This window comes from Thalassophryne amazonica, chromosome 10 (genome assembly GCF_902500255.1).
Source record: "Thalassophryne amazonica chromosome 10, fThaAma1.1, whole genome shotgun sequence".
NCBI lineage: Eukaryota > Metazoa > Chordata > Actinopteri > Batrachoidiformes > Batrachoididae > Thalassophryne > Thalassophryne amazonica.
Window position 1 is genome coordinate 31,468,795 of NC_047112.1, and position 17,634 is coordinate 31,486,428.

The window sequence follows — 17,634 nt, forward strand, 5'->3', positions numbered from 1 at the left end:
ACCTCGTATAACCACCTGTCCCTTACCAAAAGCCAAGAGAGGTGCTTATGCATTGTATCTACACTCGTCCTAAAGCCACATTTTAAGGCCACACGTGCAGCTTTATTTTGCACAAGCTGTAATTTTTTTTACATTATTTACTGAAGTGTTTGACCAAACGACTGCACAATAATCCAAATGAGACAACACTAAACTTTGAATGACATATGGGATCACTGATTTAGTTAAATATCTTGAACATCTTCTTATCACTGCCAAACTCCGTCCCATTTTAGAGACTACATTATTTATTTGTTTGTCCCAGGACAGTTGGCTGTCAATGCAGACTCCAAGGAGCTTGACTTCTTCCACTTGTTTAACAACTGTGTTTTTTATTACAAGATTTAGTTGAGGTTTGGCTCTTAATGAATATTTAGTTCCAATGACAATGCTTGTTGTTTTTCCTACATTCAGAATCAGTTTGTTGTCTTCAATCCAATTTTCAATCTTTATAATTTCCTGCTCAAGTTTAGTTTTAACTTCCTCAATTGATTTCCCAGCCAGACTTAACCATACTTAATCATTGAACACTACTAAACTGCTCAATGCTTCAGAATGTTAGTGTGAACTACAAATTATTATAATAATATTCTCAGTATTATGTTTATTGTAATAATCTAAAACATTTGCTAACTGTTCTTTCAGAGTTCTACAAAAGGTGCAGTTGATTTCAATGAAATCCTGACTAAAAGTGATGAGCAGCGACAGCTGCTGTACCAGGTGGTTGAGCACCACTGAAAACTAGTCCCAACAGATGCTACAAAGCAACAACTTGTGTATTCAGTCTGTTACTGTTTGATTACTCATGCATGTCTGAACTAGAGACAATCCAAAACACCTCAGTTAACTGTTGTTCTCATATTATGACTGCATGCTAAGAGTAACCTGAAATTGTTTGATTCTTTCAGCATTGAAATAGTTTTCCTATATTTTAGATATTAATGTACTTCAAAAATGGTTCTTTCATGTTATTTTTTCAGTAATAGTCTGATTTGTTACATTAATGTTGTCACCTATACTGGTTCAATAACTAATAGGCCATTGGTTCGACAGTTTAATGTTAAATAAAAGTTTGTTTAACTGGAAATATTGTTTAAGTTTGAATTAAAGTTAGTTTAAGTGGAACATATAATCGCTGTAATACTTGTGTAATAGTATTAACGAAAAATGTATCTATTTATAGAAAGTGATGTAATTAAATCAATAAATGTTCATTATATTTTGGTTCTGGTGCATTTTGTTCTTGATTATATTGACCAAAGGTTAAATTCAGTCAAATTGGAAAGGATAGAAATCTTTATGTAGTGTAATGACACTGGCGTTATTCTGGACGAGACTTGCTGAAATTTCTAATTTTGCAAAAAACAGTGGGGCCTTGGGAGACCACTTAGACATGATGGGTTTTCATGAAATTTTAACATCATGTTTTCTTCACCATTTCTCCTAAAATGAAGTGGTGTGCGACTTGAAATTAAAAAAAAAAAATTTTCAGCCACCCTACCCTGGAAAGTACCAATCTATCTGTTGCACACAACTGAAATGTGGGTTTCCTGTTGGCCTTCCCCAGTCACTAGCACCTTCAACATTGAGGTGCTGGATAATGCCCATAGAGTCCAAAATGTCATAGCTGACATTCTCTCTTGAGGCACGTGATAGTCTTTATCTGAGTTTCCCTACGTGATCGCTTGTTTGACACAAAGTTTTCCAGCACTACACAAGAATTCTCCGATAAAGCTTTGAACCAAAGACACCTAGTTGTCTTCTCGAGCACTGACATGATATAATTCCTCCTGATTTAGTTATGGATTACATTTCTGTGCTCTAGCTTATGATTGGTTTCTAGTTTTTTTGGCAATGCCAGCTAGATTTGGTTTACAGTTACTACAGATAGTCCCTTTTTGGTCCAATGTAATTTGCTACACATTTCTCCCTCCTTTGTTAAAGTTGCACCAGACGTAACCAGGGTGCACTGCAGTTTCTTAACCTTATTGTGCAGTTGTAGCTGCTTCTGGCTGCTGTTCAAAAACTTCTGTAGACTACAGTTCCATGTGTGTTCTATGTTCAGCCTTTCACTGTGTGTGTTTTTAATGCATGTTTGCTGAGGGTTGGCATTAAAATATAGTTTGCTGTGCATTTTGGAAACTAAGTGCTATAAACTGCAGCAGTAAATAAACAACAAAATAAAGAAGAATAAAAATAAATTTGCTACTATGGTTTCTTGCTATTCTTTGGTCATCTTTTTTGTCCCCTTCTTACAGGCGTGCACTGGTATTGACAACATTGCAGAGGCAATCGCACTGTTGGAGCTTAACAACTGGGATTTAGTGGTAAGTGCATTTTCTTTAGATTTAAGCATTACTTTGATCAGTCTAGGCACAGTTCATGACTGCTATTTACATCCTGCCACCCTCTGTTATGTTCTTAGGCACTTTATTTGTACAGTTTACCCACCATGTGGTGTTCAGCACAGATTCGTTGGATAGCATTTGAAACATCTAATATGGTGACTGTGATTAAGCTTGTATCCTCATAGAAAATTTGGGGAAACATGTTTTTCCAAGTTCGTATTTACAGATGATGAGTCTGGAAAACAAGGAGCCCTTTATAGCAAAGTGCATATTGGGATGGATGAGCTTATATTTAAATTGGTGCTGGCTTAAGTTCAATACAGCTAGCAGCAATGAAAGGAGAATGAGTGGGGATTGGACCTGCTGCACCGGTAAATCTGATGACTTGCAGTTCCTCTGCAGTACTGGTAACAAAAGAATGTGTGTGTTTATGCGTGGTGTGGGTGGTTAGTGGTATTCCTTCCAAGCAGATATTGTTACCTCTGCCAAGTATCGGTTTGTGACCAGGATTACTCAAAAATTTGACATTTTCAGAGAAATGTTGAAGATGACCTGAAGAAGAAATTGTCTTTTTTGGGGGGGTGTCCCCAAATCTGTGAAGGTGCAGAGCCAGGACTGTTTAAATACATTTTTTTAAGCATTCAAAATATCAGTGCTGTGAACCAGCTAATGTTTCTAAACTGGAATAGATTTTGGTTCACTATGGGGCAGGTTTGGGTGCTTTGAAATTTTTAAAGAATATTAAAAAACAACCAACAGTGACCACCAGAATGTTGCAATTAATGGACTGCATTTATATAGTGCTTTTCTGGTTGCATCAGACGCTCAATGCGCTTTACAAATAATGCCTCACATTCACCCTGATGTGAGGGTGCTGCCATACAAGGCGCCCACTACACACTGGGAGCAATAGGGGATTAAAGACCAATTAGGAACAAGGTTTCATAAGCATCTTGATACCCCATTTTGTTTTTACTTTATGTTATGGTCATTGTTAATGATGGGTATTGATAAGATTTTATTGATATCAATGCCATTATCCATTCCGCTTATCAATCTGATTCTTTATTGATTCCCTTATCAATATTTCTTGTGAATTTTCTGTGTACTAAAAGTAGGCTTTACAGGTTTTCTATGTCAACATTTTATTGAGTCTTAAAGTAAATAAATATGAAATTGGTCACTGGATCGTGGATCTTTGGACTTAAGTAAATAAAATCTGTACATGGTCACTGGATCCTAGATCTCTGGACATGAATAGAAATTAACAAAATCTGTAGTTTTTGTCAAAAGCATGTCCTTTCTGGGATAAATGAGACAAATTTAACTCCATAGACCCTGAGCTGAGCTCTTGCAGCTGGCTATGCTGCAAGTCAGGATCAGTGTAATTCATAAAGAACGGAGGACAGCTCATTTTGGGGGGAAAAAACAGTTTTGGTCTGTTGTAGTTTGCGGTCTGAATTACAATGTTTGGAATGAGGTGTCCTTTGATTTAAAATGATGATTCGATTTTCAAAGTTATTAATTCCGACTGGAATCTTATCTTTCCAGCGTTTGGAGCTGCACAGTTAGTCCCACAAAACAGGTGCTAATGGTAATAATAATTGTAATAATAATATAATTTCCTTTACCTGAGGAACAGTAACTTCAGTTTATGAAACGGTGAAGCAGGTCTGGTTTAATGAACAAATTGCGGTTTCTGAAAAGCAGAGAAGCAGCAGGTCTGCAATGAACGTAGAGAAATGATCATTTTCCCGATATACACCTTCAAAAAACAATGGCCTCTTCGGCGTAATGTGAATTGAAGGACTGATAAGGGAATCACGTTGAAAGTTAAAGTTAGATTTAAATTTAGCATGCTGTGACCCGTTGAACCAAATACAGATTTATAGATTAACCCTCTGGAGTCATCTGATGTGGAGACGTGTCAAAGTCACATGACCAAATTAAGCGGATGTACCATCAGATACACCACATTCTGAGTCTGACAATGAAGTGGGTGATCCCTCTATGGTTGTGAAAGAGCAGCGAGAACAGGAGGATCCACGATGTGCTCTACACGGAGGTCTGTAGAGAAGAACGGATGGTGCGCCTCACCTTCCAGGTCCTGATCTCGGCTGGCTAACAGAGCAGAGTCACACCACAGCTCTGACTCTTGGAAGGCAGAGGAGAATGCTGACACTGTGCCAACAGTAATAATCAGGTTCAAGCCACAGAGAACACCAGGGGCCTCATGTACAAAGTGTGCTTACGCAAAAAAACCTGGTGTACGCCCGTGTCCACGTCCATGTGCAAATGTGTCAAAAGTGCCGTGAGCATGGAAATGTGCGGTGCGTCTTGCAAAAATTCAGGCTGGCGTACGCACTTCTCTACAGTTATTGTTCCATTGTGGACAAGTAAAGGTGACGCAGGGAACCGTTAATAGTGTGAAAACAAGAAGTCATCAGAGTGATGTGCACATCAGAGACACACTGATGAACATTTAACGCACCCACATGTTTGCAATTATATGGATGGATATAAAAGCATGCGCAAAGTGATGCATAAAATGGCACTAATAGTGGCTGCATTAGCGTTGTTAAAGCACTTTGCAAATGGTGCAATCTGACGTGAGCATGTACTCAGGGAACGCAAGCATTTACTTGGAAATGGCAATAATTGGCTCATAAAACAATTTTGATGACCAGGCCACTGTTTCTGGAGTTGTGCACAGAACTGTGGCTGGCCCAGAGCGCAATTCGGCAACGAGCCAGGGTTTGTCTGTGCCCACACAGGTGCTGACCATGCCGGGCATCCTGGCATCATGGGCATTCCAGCATGAGCTGGCTGATGGGTCAGGCGTGTGCCAGTCAACCTTGAGCTGAGCCACCAGCTGTGTGGAACGCAATCATCCGAATGTGATCCAGGTACATTTCAACATTACAGTGCATTTTGCAGTGAGAGTCGGTTTCCAGATTGTAATCGGAGCTATTAACTGCATGCATGTTGCTATAGCCTATAAAGGTGCCATCACTTAATGAATTTGTTTCTGTTAATAGGAAACATTTTCATTCCATCAGTGTTCAAATCATTCAACACACCCACGCTTTTGCACTTATATGGATGGATATAAAAGCATGCACAAAGTGTAATTGTTCTGAATGAAAACCAGCAGGGACACATTTGGAGATGTGCACATTCAAATATGTTATTATTATTAATGTCTTTTTGCTTGATGGTGAGCTGCAGAGCTTCTTAACAGGCTTCATGTGCTCCGTATTTGTCAATAAATGCGTGTGTAATTTGTGAATGTCACACTGTCAGCAGAAGTGCGCCTCACCTTTTTAACGTCAGTGTGCACGTGCTGTTCTGCGTGTGTGTGTGCGCGCATGTGTGTGTGTGGCCTCGCACACGCACGCTCCGTCGTTCCCACGAACATTTTTCCAGTTTCATGATTAATTCGTAAAACAGTGCAATGAATAAACTGTCCCTGTGTGTCTCCATGTAATTTCCAGTCATCCATAGTATAATTTTTTTTTGTGTTCATGTTGGCTGATGTGACGTTGTGGGGAATCCCTGCTCAGACGGCCTATTTACATGAAATTGCATATTTAAATAGGGCGTGGCCAGGGAGGACTTTGGTTCCACACTCAATTCCACGTTCAGTGGGATGTACAAATGGAACGTGTATGAATTCATGCCTATGCACACTTTCATACATCTGAATATATTTGTGCTTATGCCATATTCAGGGTTTTGGCGTATGTCAACTTTTAGTCGAAAGGCCTTGCAATTCTTTGTACATGAAGCCTCAGGACTCCAGGTAGAGAACCCCCCAAGTCCAAAAGACCTTGGACAAAAGTACAAATGGACTGATATTGAGATGGGCGATCTGTATAAGTTTCTTTTGGCTTCTAATGTACATATTGTTTGTGTCACTGCCAGGATAACTGGAAACAGAATCACATTTTGTTTGTGCCCCTTCTAGCAAAAGTCATGACAAGAGACTGATTCAGATCCATATTTTGGAACATCCACCTCAGTGATCTGGATGAGAATGTAAAAAAAATGACAGAAAGAAGGGAACACCAGGCCACGACAAACTCTTTCGAGTCAGGTCTCTTTATGAGTATGACTAAGTTATGAAAATGGTTTGTTAAACATGTTTGTGGTTTTCACAGTCAACACATTGGACTTCGTTTTGTGTGAATTTAAGTCCATTCTGTTTTCACAGTATGTCAGAATGAAAGAAAAACTGTAAAGTCACACAGGTGAGGTTGTACTGAAAAAAAGACACCAAACAAGTCAAAGTAAACTGTTTTTAAAGGTAAATTATAAAGGTAAAATCAAAAGTAGTCAAAAATGGCCAGTTTTACTCGTGACCCCAGAGCGTTAAAGCAGCACCTCCACTTGTTTAGTAGGTGGTGGAAGGTGCAGGTGGATATTTGGCTTCAACCACATTTCACTTAATGGGCATATCTCACTCTTGTCAATGCTATCTTTTACAAAATTATATACTAGATTATAAATCTTTTCTTCCAAGTCTTTTAGTTGTGCGGGCACTGATAAAGCTGATAATGGTGAACAAAGCCAGAGTGCCTCAGAAAAATCTACGGTAGATTTAATCAACCTTTTAATCCATAATCATTAAGTAACCTTGGGGATGGACTTCTAGTTAACTGAAAGTCACTCTACTGTCTGCGACTACTTGGTTTCATACTTGGGCTTACAACTGTTCATCAATCAGGGTTGCTTTTTGTATTCAGGAAAAACTCAACATCTAAATAAGATACATCTACATCAATTAAAACACATCTATATAAGAGTGAAAAGCACACAGTAATACATACATACCTTGAGAGATGCAGCCCACTGAGTTCTCCTGTGTTCACACACAGCGGCCATGTATAATCATACCTGGTCTAGTTCCAAAGTCATTATCTCCTTCCAAAACATCCAAATTATAGGAATACATGATGGTCAGTAAAGATCTGATTGCCGATCATTGCATTTGTGTTGTCCATTCACAGTCATTGATCTGGTAAGCAGGTAACGCTGTTAAATGGTTGGCGGCAGGGCCGATGTCTACAGCACGTCTCTCACATTAAAGCCCCGGTCACACGGCACTAACGAAAGAGACTGAAGCTAAAACGAAACAAGAAATCTGGACTTGCTTTGACTTTCGGAGACGTCGTTTAACCGTTGTCTAGTTTCGTTCCTGTAGCTGGTGCCTCGTCACAATTTTCAAACTGTTGAAAAATGTGAATGAATCCTGACGACAACCTCAATTTGTCTGTATTCCGTTTTGCTTTCTATCTTGATGGTTCCTCATTGTTTGCATAGTTCCTGTAATGTCAGCGTTCCGTTTGATTGTTGTCCAACTTGTCCAACCTCCCAAGTCCGACGTCTTGCACGAACATTGAGGGGGGGGACACAGATACACCACATGAGTTTCGAGGAGCGGGGGGTGGCGTGACACATGCACGCCACGTGTGTTGCTTTTTGCAACACCACACTTGTGGGGGCACTTAGACAAATTTCACATCCAGCTTGCAAGTGATTGTCTGCTCACTGTTTTCGTGCACCTCGAATGGCCACACATTTTCTAAGTGTCCAGCGAGCGGTGTTAGATGTTTGTGTGTGTCACCTGGAATTTGGCTGACACCTGCTGCAAGAGGGATCGAATGGGTTCTCACAGGGCACTCTCTGTCTTTCGGCCGTTGGTGTGTGCGAGCAACAGGTGTACGTAGCATTGGAGGCAGCTCTGATTTTTTTTTTTTTTTTAACGAATGGCATGCAGTTCCTCCTTCGTGCGCTAGTCAGCTTCAATCGTGTTATGCGTGAAGGGGAGCTAAACAATGTTCTGAAATTAGATCATTTATAATCACCAATATATAGGACAAAAACCTTATAGAAATAAAGCGTAGACTGAGACACTTACTAGATTTGGCAGATGATATGTTTGTACTAGGAAATTATTATTTTTTTCTTACTGCGAAACATGTCTCAATTTAGGCTTACAAAAGTAAGGACCGATATGCATGTCCTAGGAGAGTTGATGTTGTGAAGTCTACTTGTGCAATTTGACCATTCGTTTTACTGTCCAAAGTGTTAATGGGCACTAAGTTTTTATAATCTGATCCTGTAAACTCTATGGGTACACCATTTGGTACAGGATAGAGCCTCATTATGAAAAGTTTCCGTTCCTTTCCCACAGTCTACACACTATCAACATACAGTGAGGAAAATAAGTATTTGAACACCATGCGATTTTGCAAGTTCTCCCACTTAGAAATCATGGAGGGGTCTGAAATTTTCATCTTAGGTGCATGTCCACTGTGAGAGACATAATCTAAAAAAAAAAAATCCGGAAATCACAATGTATGATTTCTTTTTTTTTTTTTTTAAATAATTTATTTGTATATTACTGCTGCATATAACTATTTGAACACCTGTGAAAATCAATGTTAATATTTGGTACAGTAGCCTTTGTTTGCAATTACAGAGATCAAACGTTTCCTGTAGTTCTTGACCAAGTTTTCACACACTGCAGCAGGGATTTTGGTCCACTCCTCCATACAGATCTTCTCCAAATCTTTCAGGTTTGGAGTTTCAGCTCCCTCCAAAGATTTTCTATTGAGTTCAGGTCTGGAGACTGGCCAGGCCACTCCAGGACCTTGAAATGCTTCTTACGGAGCCACTCCTTAGTTGCCCTGGCTGTATGTTTGGGGTCACTGTCATGCTGGAAGACCCAGCCATGACCCATCTTCAGTGCTCTTACTGAGGGAAGGAGGTTGTTTGCCAGAATCTCGCAATACATGACCCCATCCATTCTCCCTTCAATACGGTGCAGTCGTCTTGTCCCCTTTGCAAAAGAGCACCCCCAGAGTATGATGTTTCCACCCCCATGCTTCACAGTTGGGATGGTTTTCTTGGGGTTGTTCTCATCCTCTAAACATGGTAAGTGGAGCTGATTCCAAAAAGCTTTATTCTGGTCTCATCTGACCACATGACCTTCTCCCATGCCTTCTCTGGATCATCCAGATGGTCACTGGTGAACTTCAAACGGGCCTGGACATGTGCTGGCTTGAGCAGGGGGACCTTGCTGCCTTGCAGGATTTTAAACCATGACAGCATCATGTGTTACTAATGTAATCTTTGTGACTGTGGTCCCAGCTCTCTTCAGGTCATTGACCAGGTCCTCCTGTGTAGTTCTGAGCTTTCTCAGAATCATCCATACCCCACAAAATGAGATCTTGCATGGAATCCCAGACCGTGGGAGATTGACAGTCATCTTGTGTTTCTTCCACTTTCTAATAAATAATCATAACAGTTGTTGTCTTCTACCAAGCTGCTTGCCTGTTGTCCTGTAGTCCATCCCAGCCTTGTGCAGGTATACAGTTTTGTCCCTGGTGTCCTTAGACAGCTCTTTGGTCTTGGCTATGGTGGACAGGTTGGAGTGTGGTTGATTGTGTGAACAGGTGTCTTTTATACAGTTAACAAGTTCAAACAGGTGTAGTTAATACAGGTAAAGAGTGCAGAATAAGAGGGCTTCTTAAAGAAAAATTAACAGGTCTGTGTGAGCCAGAATTCTTGATGGTTGGTAGGTGTTCAAATACTTATTTGCAGCAGTAACATACAAATAAATTATTAAAAAAAAATCATACATTGTGATTTCCGGATTTTTTTTTTTTTTTTTAGATTATGTCTCTCACAGTGGACATGCACCTAAGATGAAAATTTCAGACCCTTCCATGATTTCTAAGTTGGAGAAATTGCAAAGTCGCAGGGTGTTCAAATACTTATTTTCCTCACTGTACATTTGACACTGTTTATGTGCACTAAACTTTGAAACAGTTTCATAATGTCAGTCTCCTTTTTAAAATATGTTTCTACATAAGATGGTAGCACCTTCCCCAATAGGATGAAGGCCATCCAGCATCAGCAAGACCTTTACAGAACTTTGCCAGCCACCTGTTTTACATGTGTAAGCCTACTGTAGATCTCTTCAGTTCCCCAGAGAGGAGGGGACCAGAGGCAATTGGTCAATGCGGACTCATCTTTCTGGTGAGGTCACAAGTCCTCATTATGTCCATCTTTGTCACCTCAGACTTGCAACTTTATTATTTTGGAGGCGGGGATTAGAGCTGGAAATTACCATTTATATATCAGGTTGTAGGAGTTATTACTTGGTGGGATACTGATGATAGAAGTGTAGGTGTTGTTTAAAGGCTGTGATGTTGGCTGGTTGGAATGTCTACATTTTTAAATACACAAGGTTTGTTATATTTTCTTACCATGACTTTAGAGTTTGTCAAAGATCTTTTTTTTTTAATTAATTCTTTATGTATTATTTTAAGGTTTCTCATGCAGGCCATTTGTGCTGGTTACTGTGATCATTGTTTATTTATACTGTCTTTACAGAGAGCCATCAATGGAGTTATACCACAAGAGAATGGGATTTTGCAAAGGTAACAACCATGTTGCATTTACTGTAAATCAGAGAGTGGTACAGTTGTTATCAAATGCCTCCTAATGCCATGTATCAAGTTTTTTTTTAAATGAAGCTTTTATTACTGTAAATTGATCACAATTCAAAAACGATCACACACAGATAACTAGATGTCTGCATTTCAAAGTAACATTGTATACTTTGACAACATCTGCCAAAAAATACTTCAGAATTGTAAAATGTAATAATTCATTTTTTGGTTTGTTTTTCTCCCCACAAAGGATTGGGAGGGGGGATTTGGGTAAATAAATGAATGAACAAATAAAGAAATAAGCGAGTTCCCAGGATTTGAACCAGGATCTTCTGGTCTCAAGCAAACCACTTTAACCTGTCCACCATCACCTCCCCCAATATAGCTCATATATATGCAGCTCAGGTACAAGTTGATTTTGTTTATCACTTACTGCCATATAAATTGAATTTGCATATTCAACCTCTGAGTTACTATTTTGGCTTAGTTGTTACTTGAGTTGGAAGTTGGAATGTTGCGCCCCCTGCTGTTTCTATGCAGTTTTAAAATGGAGAAATAATAAAAAAGCCTATGCAACTATAAGGAAACCTTTGTGGCAGAAGTAGAGTTGTACGAGTATATGGTTTGTAAATAGAAGAGGTTTTTGTTACAAGACTTTGTAGCCTTAACTCTACTTTAACTGTTAGTTAACACTTTGCTGACGTTATCTGAGGCCACTCAAGCTGGAGACATGCTGTTAAACCATTTATTTTCTGGATATAGCTGTGGGCATATGTACATATTCATATGCTTGAGTGCCAGTTCAAAACCATGATAATATTTCTGATTTTTATTAGTCCACACATTAGTTTAAATGATTGCTAGCTGACAGAATGACCAGCAACCAACACATTTACTAAGTGCCTGGCACTGCCCACAAACAGACATGATCTTGAATCAGCTAGAGACAGAGTTTGGCTCTCTGGCATCCAGTTTTCCAGTCAAAACTTGATAAAAAATAGACTTGTTGTCTTTGTGAGCTGTTGCCATCCAGGACCCAAGACGGTTCCGTAATGTGGTGAATGTTGTGATGCACCGCAACAGTGCATGCTTTCTAAGATGAACTGACATGACTTTTAAGCCATTCAGTTTTGGTATACAGAACATTCTGTGTGTCTGGCATGTTATTTCAGAATAGTTCACTTTCAACATGTTTATAGAAATAAAAGTACTACATTGTCAGCGGCATTTAACATTTTTGCTTGCCTCAGCAATAGAATAAATTGGACTTTATTTTTCTTTTTTCCCTTTTTATTATTACTTGGAGAAGGTACTGGTAGAAGATGCAGTTGGCGGAGTTATTGTGGCTGTTGAAAGTAAACTTTTGCCACAGGACAGTTGGCTGAGAAAAATGCAGCCTTTGTTCAAAACCCCTCTTGAGTCTGACACACTGCTTCCATTTCTGTTCACACATTTATTGCAAGACGGTTACTGCTTGCACTTCAAGAAACAAAGAAAATGCTTTGTACATGGACATGTGTTCATCGACGAGGAGTAAGCATTTTCTCAGTCGTGGGAAATGTGAGTCAAATAAGAAGCAAAGGCCAAAAAAGGGGGAAAATGATGGTGGGGAATGGATTGAACTTGTTCTTTCCCCTCTTTGCAGTGAAAAAAAAAAAATGAAGTCTAGTTTCTTTTAGCTCCAGGCATGGGTAAACTATATTGTCATTTCTTGCTGATGAATTTAACCCCTAGTTTTACTTTTCTGATTGTGGCTGTGTTGGTGGCATGTCACTAAATTGTGAACTTTTTTTTCTCAAATGAAAGTAATGTTTGAAATTGCAGCACTTAGTTGTCCAGACTGTCAGCAACCTTGTGACCTCTGTACAGTAACTTTTCCAGTGAAGTGAGCCAGTCTAGCAGCTATGGACCTCCAAGCCATTCAGAAGCAGCTGATGCAGCAGAAGGAGGTCCTCCTCCTCCACCCTCATCTTCATCTTCATCCTCTTCCCCCCCATTGTCTTCAGCTTCAGTTTTTTGCCCCATCAACCCCTCATCCCGACACATTGTAGAACGTCAGCCACGGATGCTTAACTTCAGGGTTGAGTACCGACAGCGCTCTGTGGAGCTGGTGGTGGAGGAAGGCAGCACAGTTGGTGAGAGTTGTCTCCCCCCCCCCACACACACGCGTGCACATACACACACAGACAGATGTATATAATGTACCCCTGCAATCTATACAGTATACCCTTTGAGGTGTGTGTACTTTTTTCTTTTTGACATTATATCAGTCATTTAAATCAAGTTCCTGTAAAGAAAATGTTAAAAGTTAATCTATTTATTGTCACAATTGAAGTAGTTCTCCACAGAATGATTTAAAATGAATAGAAATCTAATACTCAAATAATGAATAATGGTTATTTCATTGTTGTATTAACATTTTTGTCATGTTTTGTCAAGTCATGATTTAGTTTTATATTTTTACTGAAATTGGTTAATGTTTAGCGATTTATGTTCACTTTTTGATTAAATACCAGGGTTCTCCCCAGACAATGGAATACCGGTGTCGCGCCGTTATACTGCTGTCACAGTGCCACTGTACTGTGGCGTCATCTCATGTTTGTTTGATTTGACAGTTTAGTCATCAGCCTTCGTCAAAGCCATTTAAAGGTATCAGTCATGACTCACCTTTCTGCTGATTAAAGTCCCTAACCGGGACTCTTGTCTGTTGTTGCAGGCAAGAAACGAGACTCCTCCGCCGGGAAAAATATCGTCCGTGTATTGTTGTGGGACTTGACTGATTAAACATTGTTCCTCCAAATGCTGCCACTGTTGCCAGCTCACCAGCAAGCTGAAGTTAGGGTCCCTCAGTCCCACTAATAATATCCTTCGTCTGTTGTTTTTGTGAGACTTCACTGATTAATGACTTTTTCTCCAAACACTCTGGTGATAGTTGCCAACAGCACCCCTATAGTAAAACTTTCTGGGGAGAACCCTGAACAGTATAATTCTTAGAGTCACAGTGGGTATGATTTCAGGGTATTTATTAAACAAGAACAAAAATATCATTCATAAAGGTCTGTTTATTAATATAATATTACCTGCACCAATGAGCCCTTCATTTCTACACGGCAGCAGCCGCCTCATGGAGGCCGCCATGGTTCAGTCCCATGTTGATACAGAAGCACTAAAGAGACGTATGTACTTCCTCCATCTTTTGCCTATTGCAGTGTGGGTAGAAGACTGAACAAAAAAAAAATCAGAGGAATCAGTGCTTGCTCCCATACACTTGTAACTGGTTGCTCATGCAGGCTAACAAGTTTGAGAACTGTCATTTATGTGAAGTACATATTATGCATATTGTTTATCACAAGAGAACACAAGAGAGCATGAATCCTTATTGACAAAGATGCAAAACATGAGGAGAAACAATATTGTGACCATTAAGGCAAAATAAACAATCTGCAACCTCACCACGAGATGACATTAGATCTTGCACACTACAGATTTAAGGTTTTTGTAATCAACAAGGGTGGATTTATTATTATTATCTTGTTTAGATTTGATGTACATACTGTACAATAAAGAAATTAAAAAGATAAAAGACCAACTTAATTTCTCTTTGAATTGGTTATTTCTATTTGATCTTGCAGGAGAGGTCAAGCAGATCCTTGAGACAGAGCTTGGGGTTCCAGTATCCAAAATGCAACTGAAGGGATGGAAGAGTGGAGATGTAACTGATAGTGTGAGTAAATGCTTGTGAATACCAAGTTGTTTTTACACTGTGAGTGTAAAAAAGCAACCACAAAGAGTAGCAGTTATGGTCTGTACAAACCACTTCCCAGTTTTCTATTTCCACTTAAAGTTTTATTATTTTTTTGTCACTTGGATGTCGCTTGAAAGTTTGTGAACCCTTTGAGCTTTTACACATCTGAATTTTATGACATCAAATTACAAAAAAAAGTCTGGCTTCTTTATGTTAAAACTTTTAAATATGATGATTTCAGTTCATCATTTCTAAAAAGTGATGCACTTTTAACTCACAGTAAAAAGTAATTGCTACAACGTGACATAAGTGACATAAAAATATGAAAGTCAAAACAGTGGCGTGCATAAGTATACACACCTCCTCGACATAGGTGTACCATATAGTAGCATACTGTTTGTATTCCTGGGGTAAATGAAGTTCAAGACTTTTCCAGTGACTTGAAAATGTTTATGTGTACATCCACTGACTTTTCTAAAGAAAACTGGCTGTAAAAATGATGATTTGGTTGTGGTGTACTAAAGGGTGTTTATTTTTATGCATGCCATTGTTTTGAGTTTTACATATTTTTGATTTATGTCTTGTTGTAGGATTACTTTTAATCAAAGTAATTTAAGAAATTTTAATCAAAAGAAGCCTGTGTTATGTTTTGTAGATTTGATGTAATTACAAAATTCAGACATGTAAAAGCTCAAGGATTCACAGACATTTTAGCACCATTGTACATTACGGAGATGTTAATTCCCTCCCCTAGCAGAGGACAGTAAAACTAATTTAGGTGTGCTATTATTAGGGATGCACCGATGCCGATACCAGTATCGGGTATCGGCCTGATCTCGTCTTCATTTACTCGTACTTGTAATCATGAAATGTCTTCGATACTCTGACCCCAAGTCAACCTCTCAATGTGGGATTTCCATGCACATGCTCAAAAATTTCTGGACTATTACTGCTACTTTTTGAACACTGTGGCTTTAACAATGATGCGGCTAATTGATGGATTATTACAGATTTTCATGTAATATGCTCATAAGTCAAATATGTTTGTCAATGCTGTCCATTAATTGGTTGAAAGCTGCTGCCCATCATGCGGAGTAAATTCATACACAGTAAATAAAAAGTCTTACCTGTTCGTCAGTGGAATTCATCATCATACGAGTTTAAGAAAAATAATCCACACAAAGCCTCCTGAGTTTGGAAAACATCTAAAAATACTTTAAATCGTCATGTGGCTGAAAAAAGTTCCTCTGAGACTTTGGCACTATGCACCGCAGTTCCTCCATCAGAACTCCGATCAGGGTTTCAGTGGCGGAGATTGTCCATCATGTTGGTGAGTTTCAGCCCTTGTTGTTGGTGTTCAGGCCGATGGGAGACAGGCTTGGTCCGCAACAGGTCTGTAATCCATTTGCAGAATGTCGGTGTAGCGGTGTTCAGAACCTCCGCTCGCCCCCACAAGCCGCAATTTAGGCAAGAAGTGGAGTCACTGCACCTTGTTAACGGCTCAGTTACCACAGGCGTCAGGTTATTCTGTCTGAACACGAGGAAAGTATCCCATGATCCACAAAGAAAAATAAAATAATGTTAAAATTACTCTGTTTTGCCTCCATGTGTCGCGAAGATGCCGCACAACAGTGCGTGCGTGTGTGCGCGCACACACGCTGTGCTCCTCGATATTACATGTTCTACCTTTGGGGGGAAAAACATAAGTGGAGAGTGAAAAATGGCAGTGTCATGTTTCTTAAGAAACACACGATTAACGTTAAATGACAATTTACTGTGTCAATAAAACAGTCAGATTCTGTGGAGACTTTCAAGTCCAGACTTAAGACGCACTTATTTTCCCTTTCATATGGCTAGCATACTAGTACAGTTTTGTTTTACGCTTTTTACTCTTTTAATTAATTTTATTAGTAATTGGAGCGGGCCGCGGCCTCAACTTTACCTAAATTCTGGGTCTTTTAGTGAAGTTTAGGGCTAGTGGCCGGCGATCACCTTAGTATTTCTCTGTTTTTCTTGTTGGTTAATGCTGACAAATTATACAGTATTTCTTGTCTTTCTGATGCCTGATTCTGTTTTTTCTCTCTGTTTAAGGTGCAGCTCCATCCAGAGATGGGAGTTGTGTTCGTGTTGGCGATCCTCCTGTCCTGTGCGCCAACAGCATTTCTTGTATATTCGTCTGTGAATGGCCCAAGCAGAGGGTCACCCCTTTGAGTCTGGTCTGCTTGAGGTTTCTTCCTCAGAGGGAGTTTTTCCTTACCACTGTTGCTCTGGGTGTTGGTAAGGTTAGACCTTACCTGTGTGTAGCGCTTTGAGGCAACTCTGTTGTGATTTGGCGCTATATAAATGAAAATAAATTGAAATTGAAATTAAAATTTGTTGTAGCCAAAATGTCAAGTTACATGATTTAAGTGAAATGTTTGAAAATTAAAACAAAGCTAATGATATTGGTAGCAGTTATAGTCAAAAAGTAAGGGACAACTGATGAATAAAACATGTTTTCACAGTCATCATAAAACTGTAATTTATTATTAAGTATTCATATCAGTACTCGGTATCAACGAGCACCAAAATGTATGTACTCGTACTTGTACTTGGTCTGGAAAAAAGTGGCATTGGTGCATCCCTAGCTATTATTAATGTTATTTTCTTTCAAGAAAGGATAATTGTGCAAATGTTAGAGTGTGATGTTACTTTTAAATAATCAGAAATGATCATTTTTAGAATACAAATTTTTTTCTACATCTTCTGAGCACAAACGTATTTACTAGCTGTTCAGATCTCTGTAGTTAAAAATCATCTGTGTAGTGAACTGAACTGTGTTAAAGTTGTATGTATGTGTGTGTGTGTGTGTAATCAGATGTTACTAAGAAGTTTACACCTGCCCAAGAACAACAGCCTATATGTCCTGACCCCAGACATTGCTCCTACCGCCAGCACCAGCAAAAACAGGTATCTGACCATGTATTCTCAAGCATTGTTTGACGTGTTTGATGCTTACATCCATCCACTGGACTCTTCTTGGAACTATTCAGTGTTGCAT

The 17,634-nt window shown here is 39.3% G+C and overlaps 1 protein-coding gene across 2 annotated transcripts in view; it reads left to right on the plus strand.

Moving 5' to 3' along the window:
* faf1 (Fas (TNFRSF6) associated factor 1) overlaps positions 1-17,634 on the plus strand; it is a 205,743-nt gene that overhangs the window by 11,216 nt on the left and 176,893 nt on the right. The window contains exons 3-7 of one of the 2 annotated variants that reach the window (XM_034179711.1): positions 2,298-2,366; positions 10,791-10,837; positions 12,719-12,984; positions 14,482-14,573; positions 17,452-17,543. In XM_034179711.1, coding sequence (XP_034035602.1) covers positions 2,298-2,366; positions 10,791-10,837; positions 12,719-12,984; positions 14,482-14,573; positions 17,452-17,543 — 566 coding nt within the window. The remainder of the gene's footprint in view (positions 1-2,297; positions 2,367-10,790; positions 10,838-12,718; positions 12,985-14,481; positions 14,574-17,451; positions 17,544-17,634) is intronic. The other variant, XM_034179712.1, reaches the window with a different exon arrangement.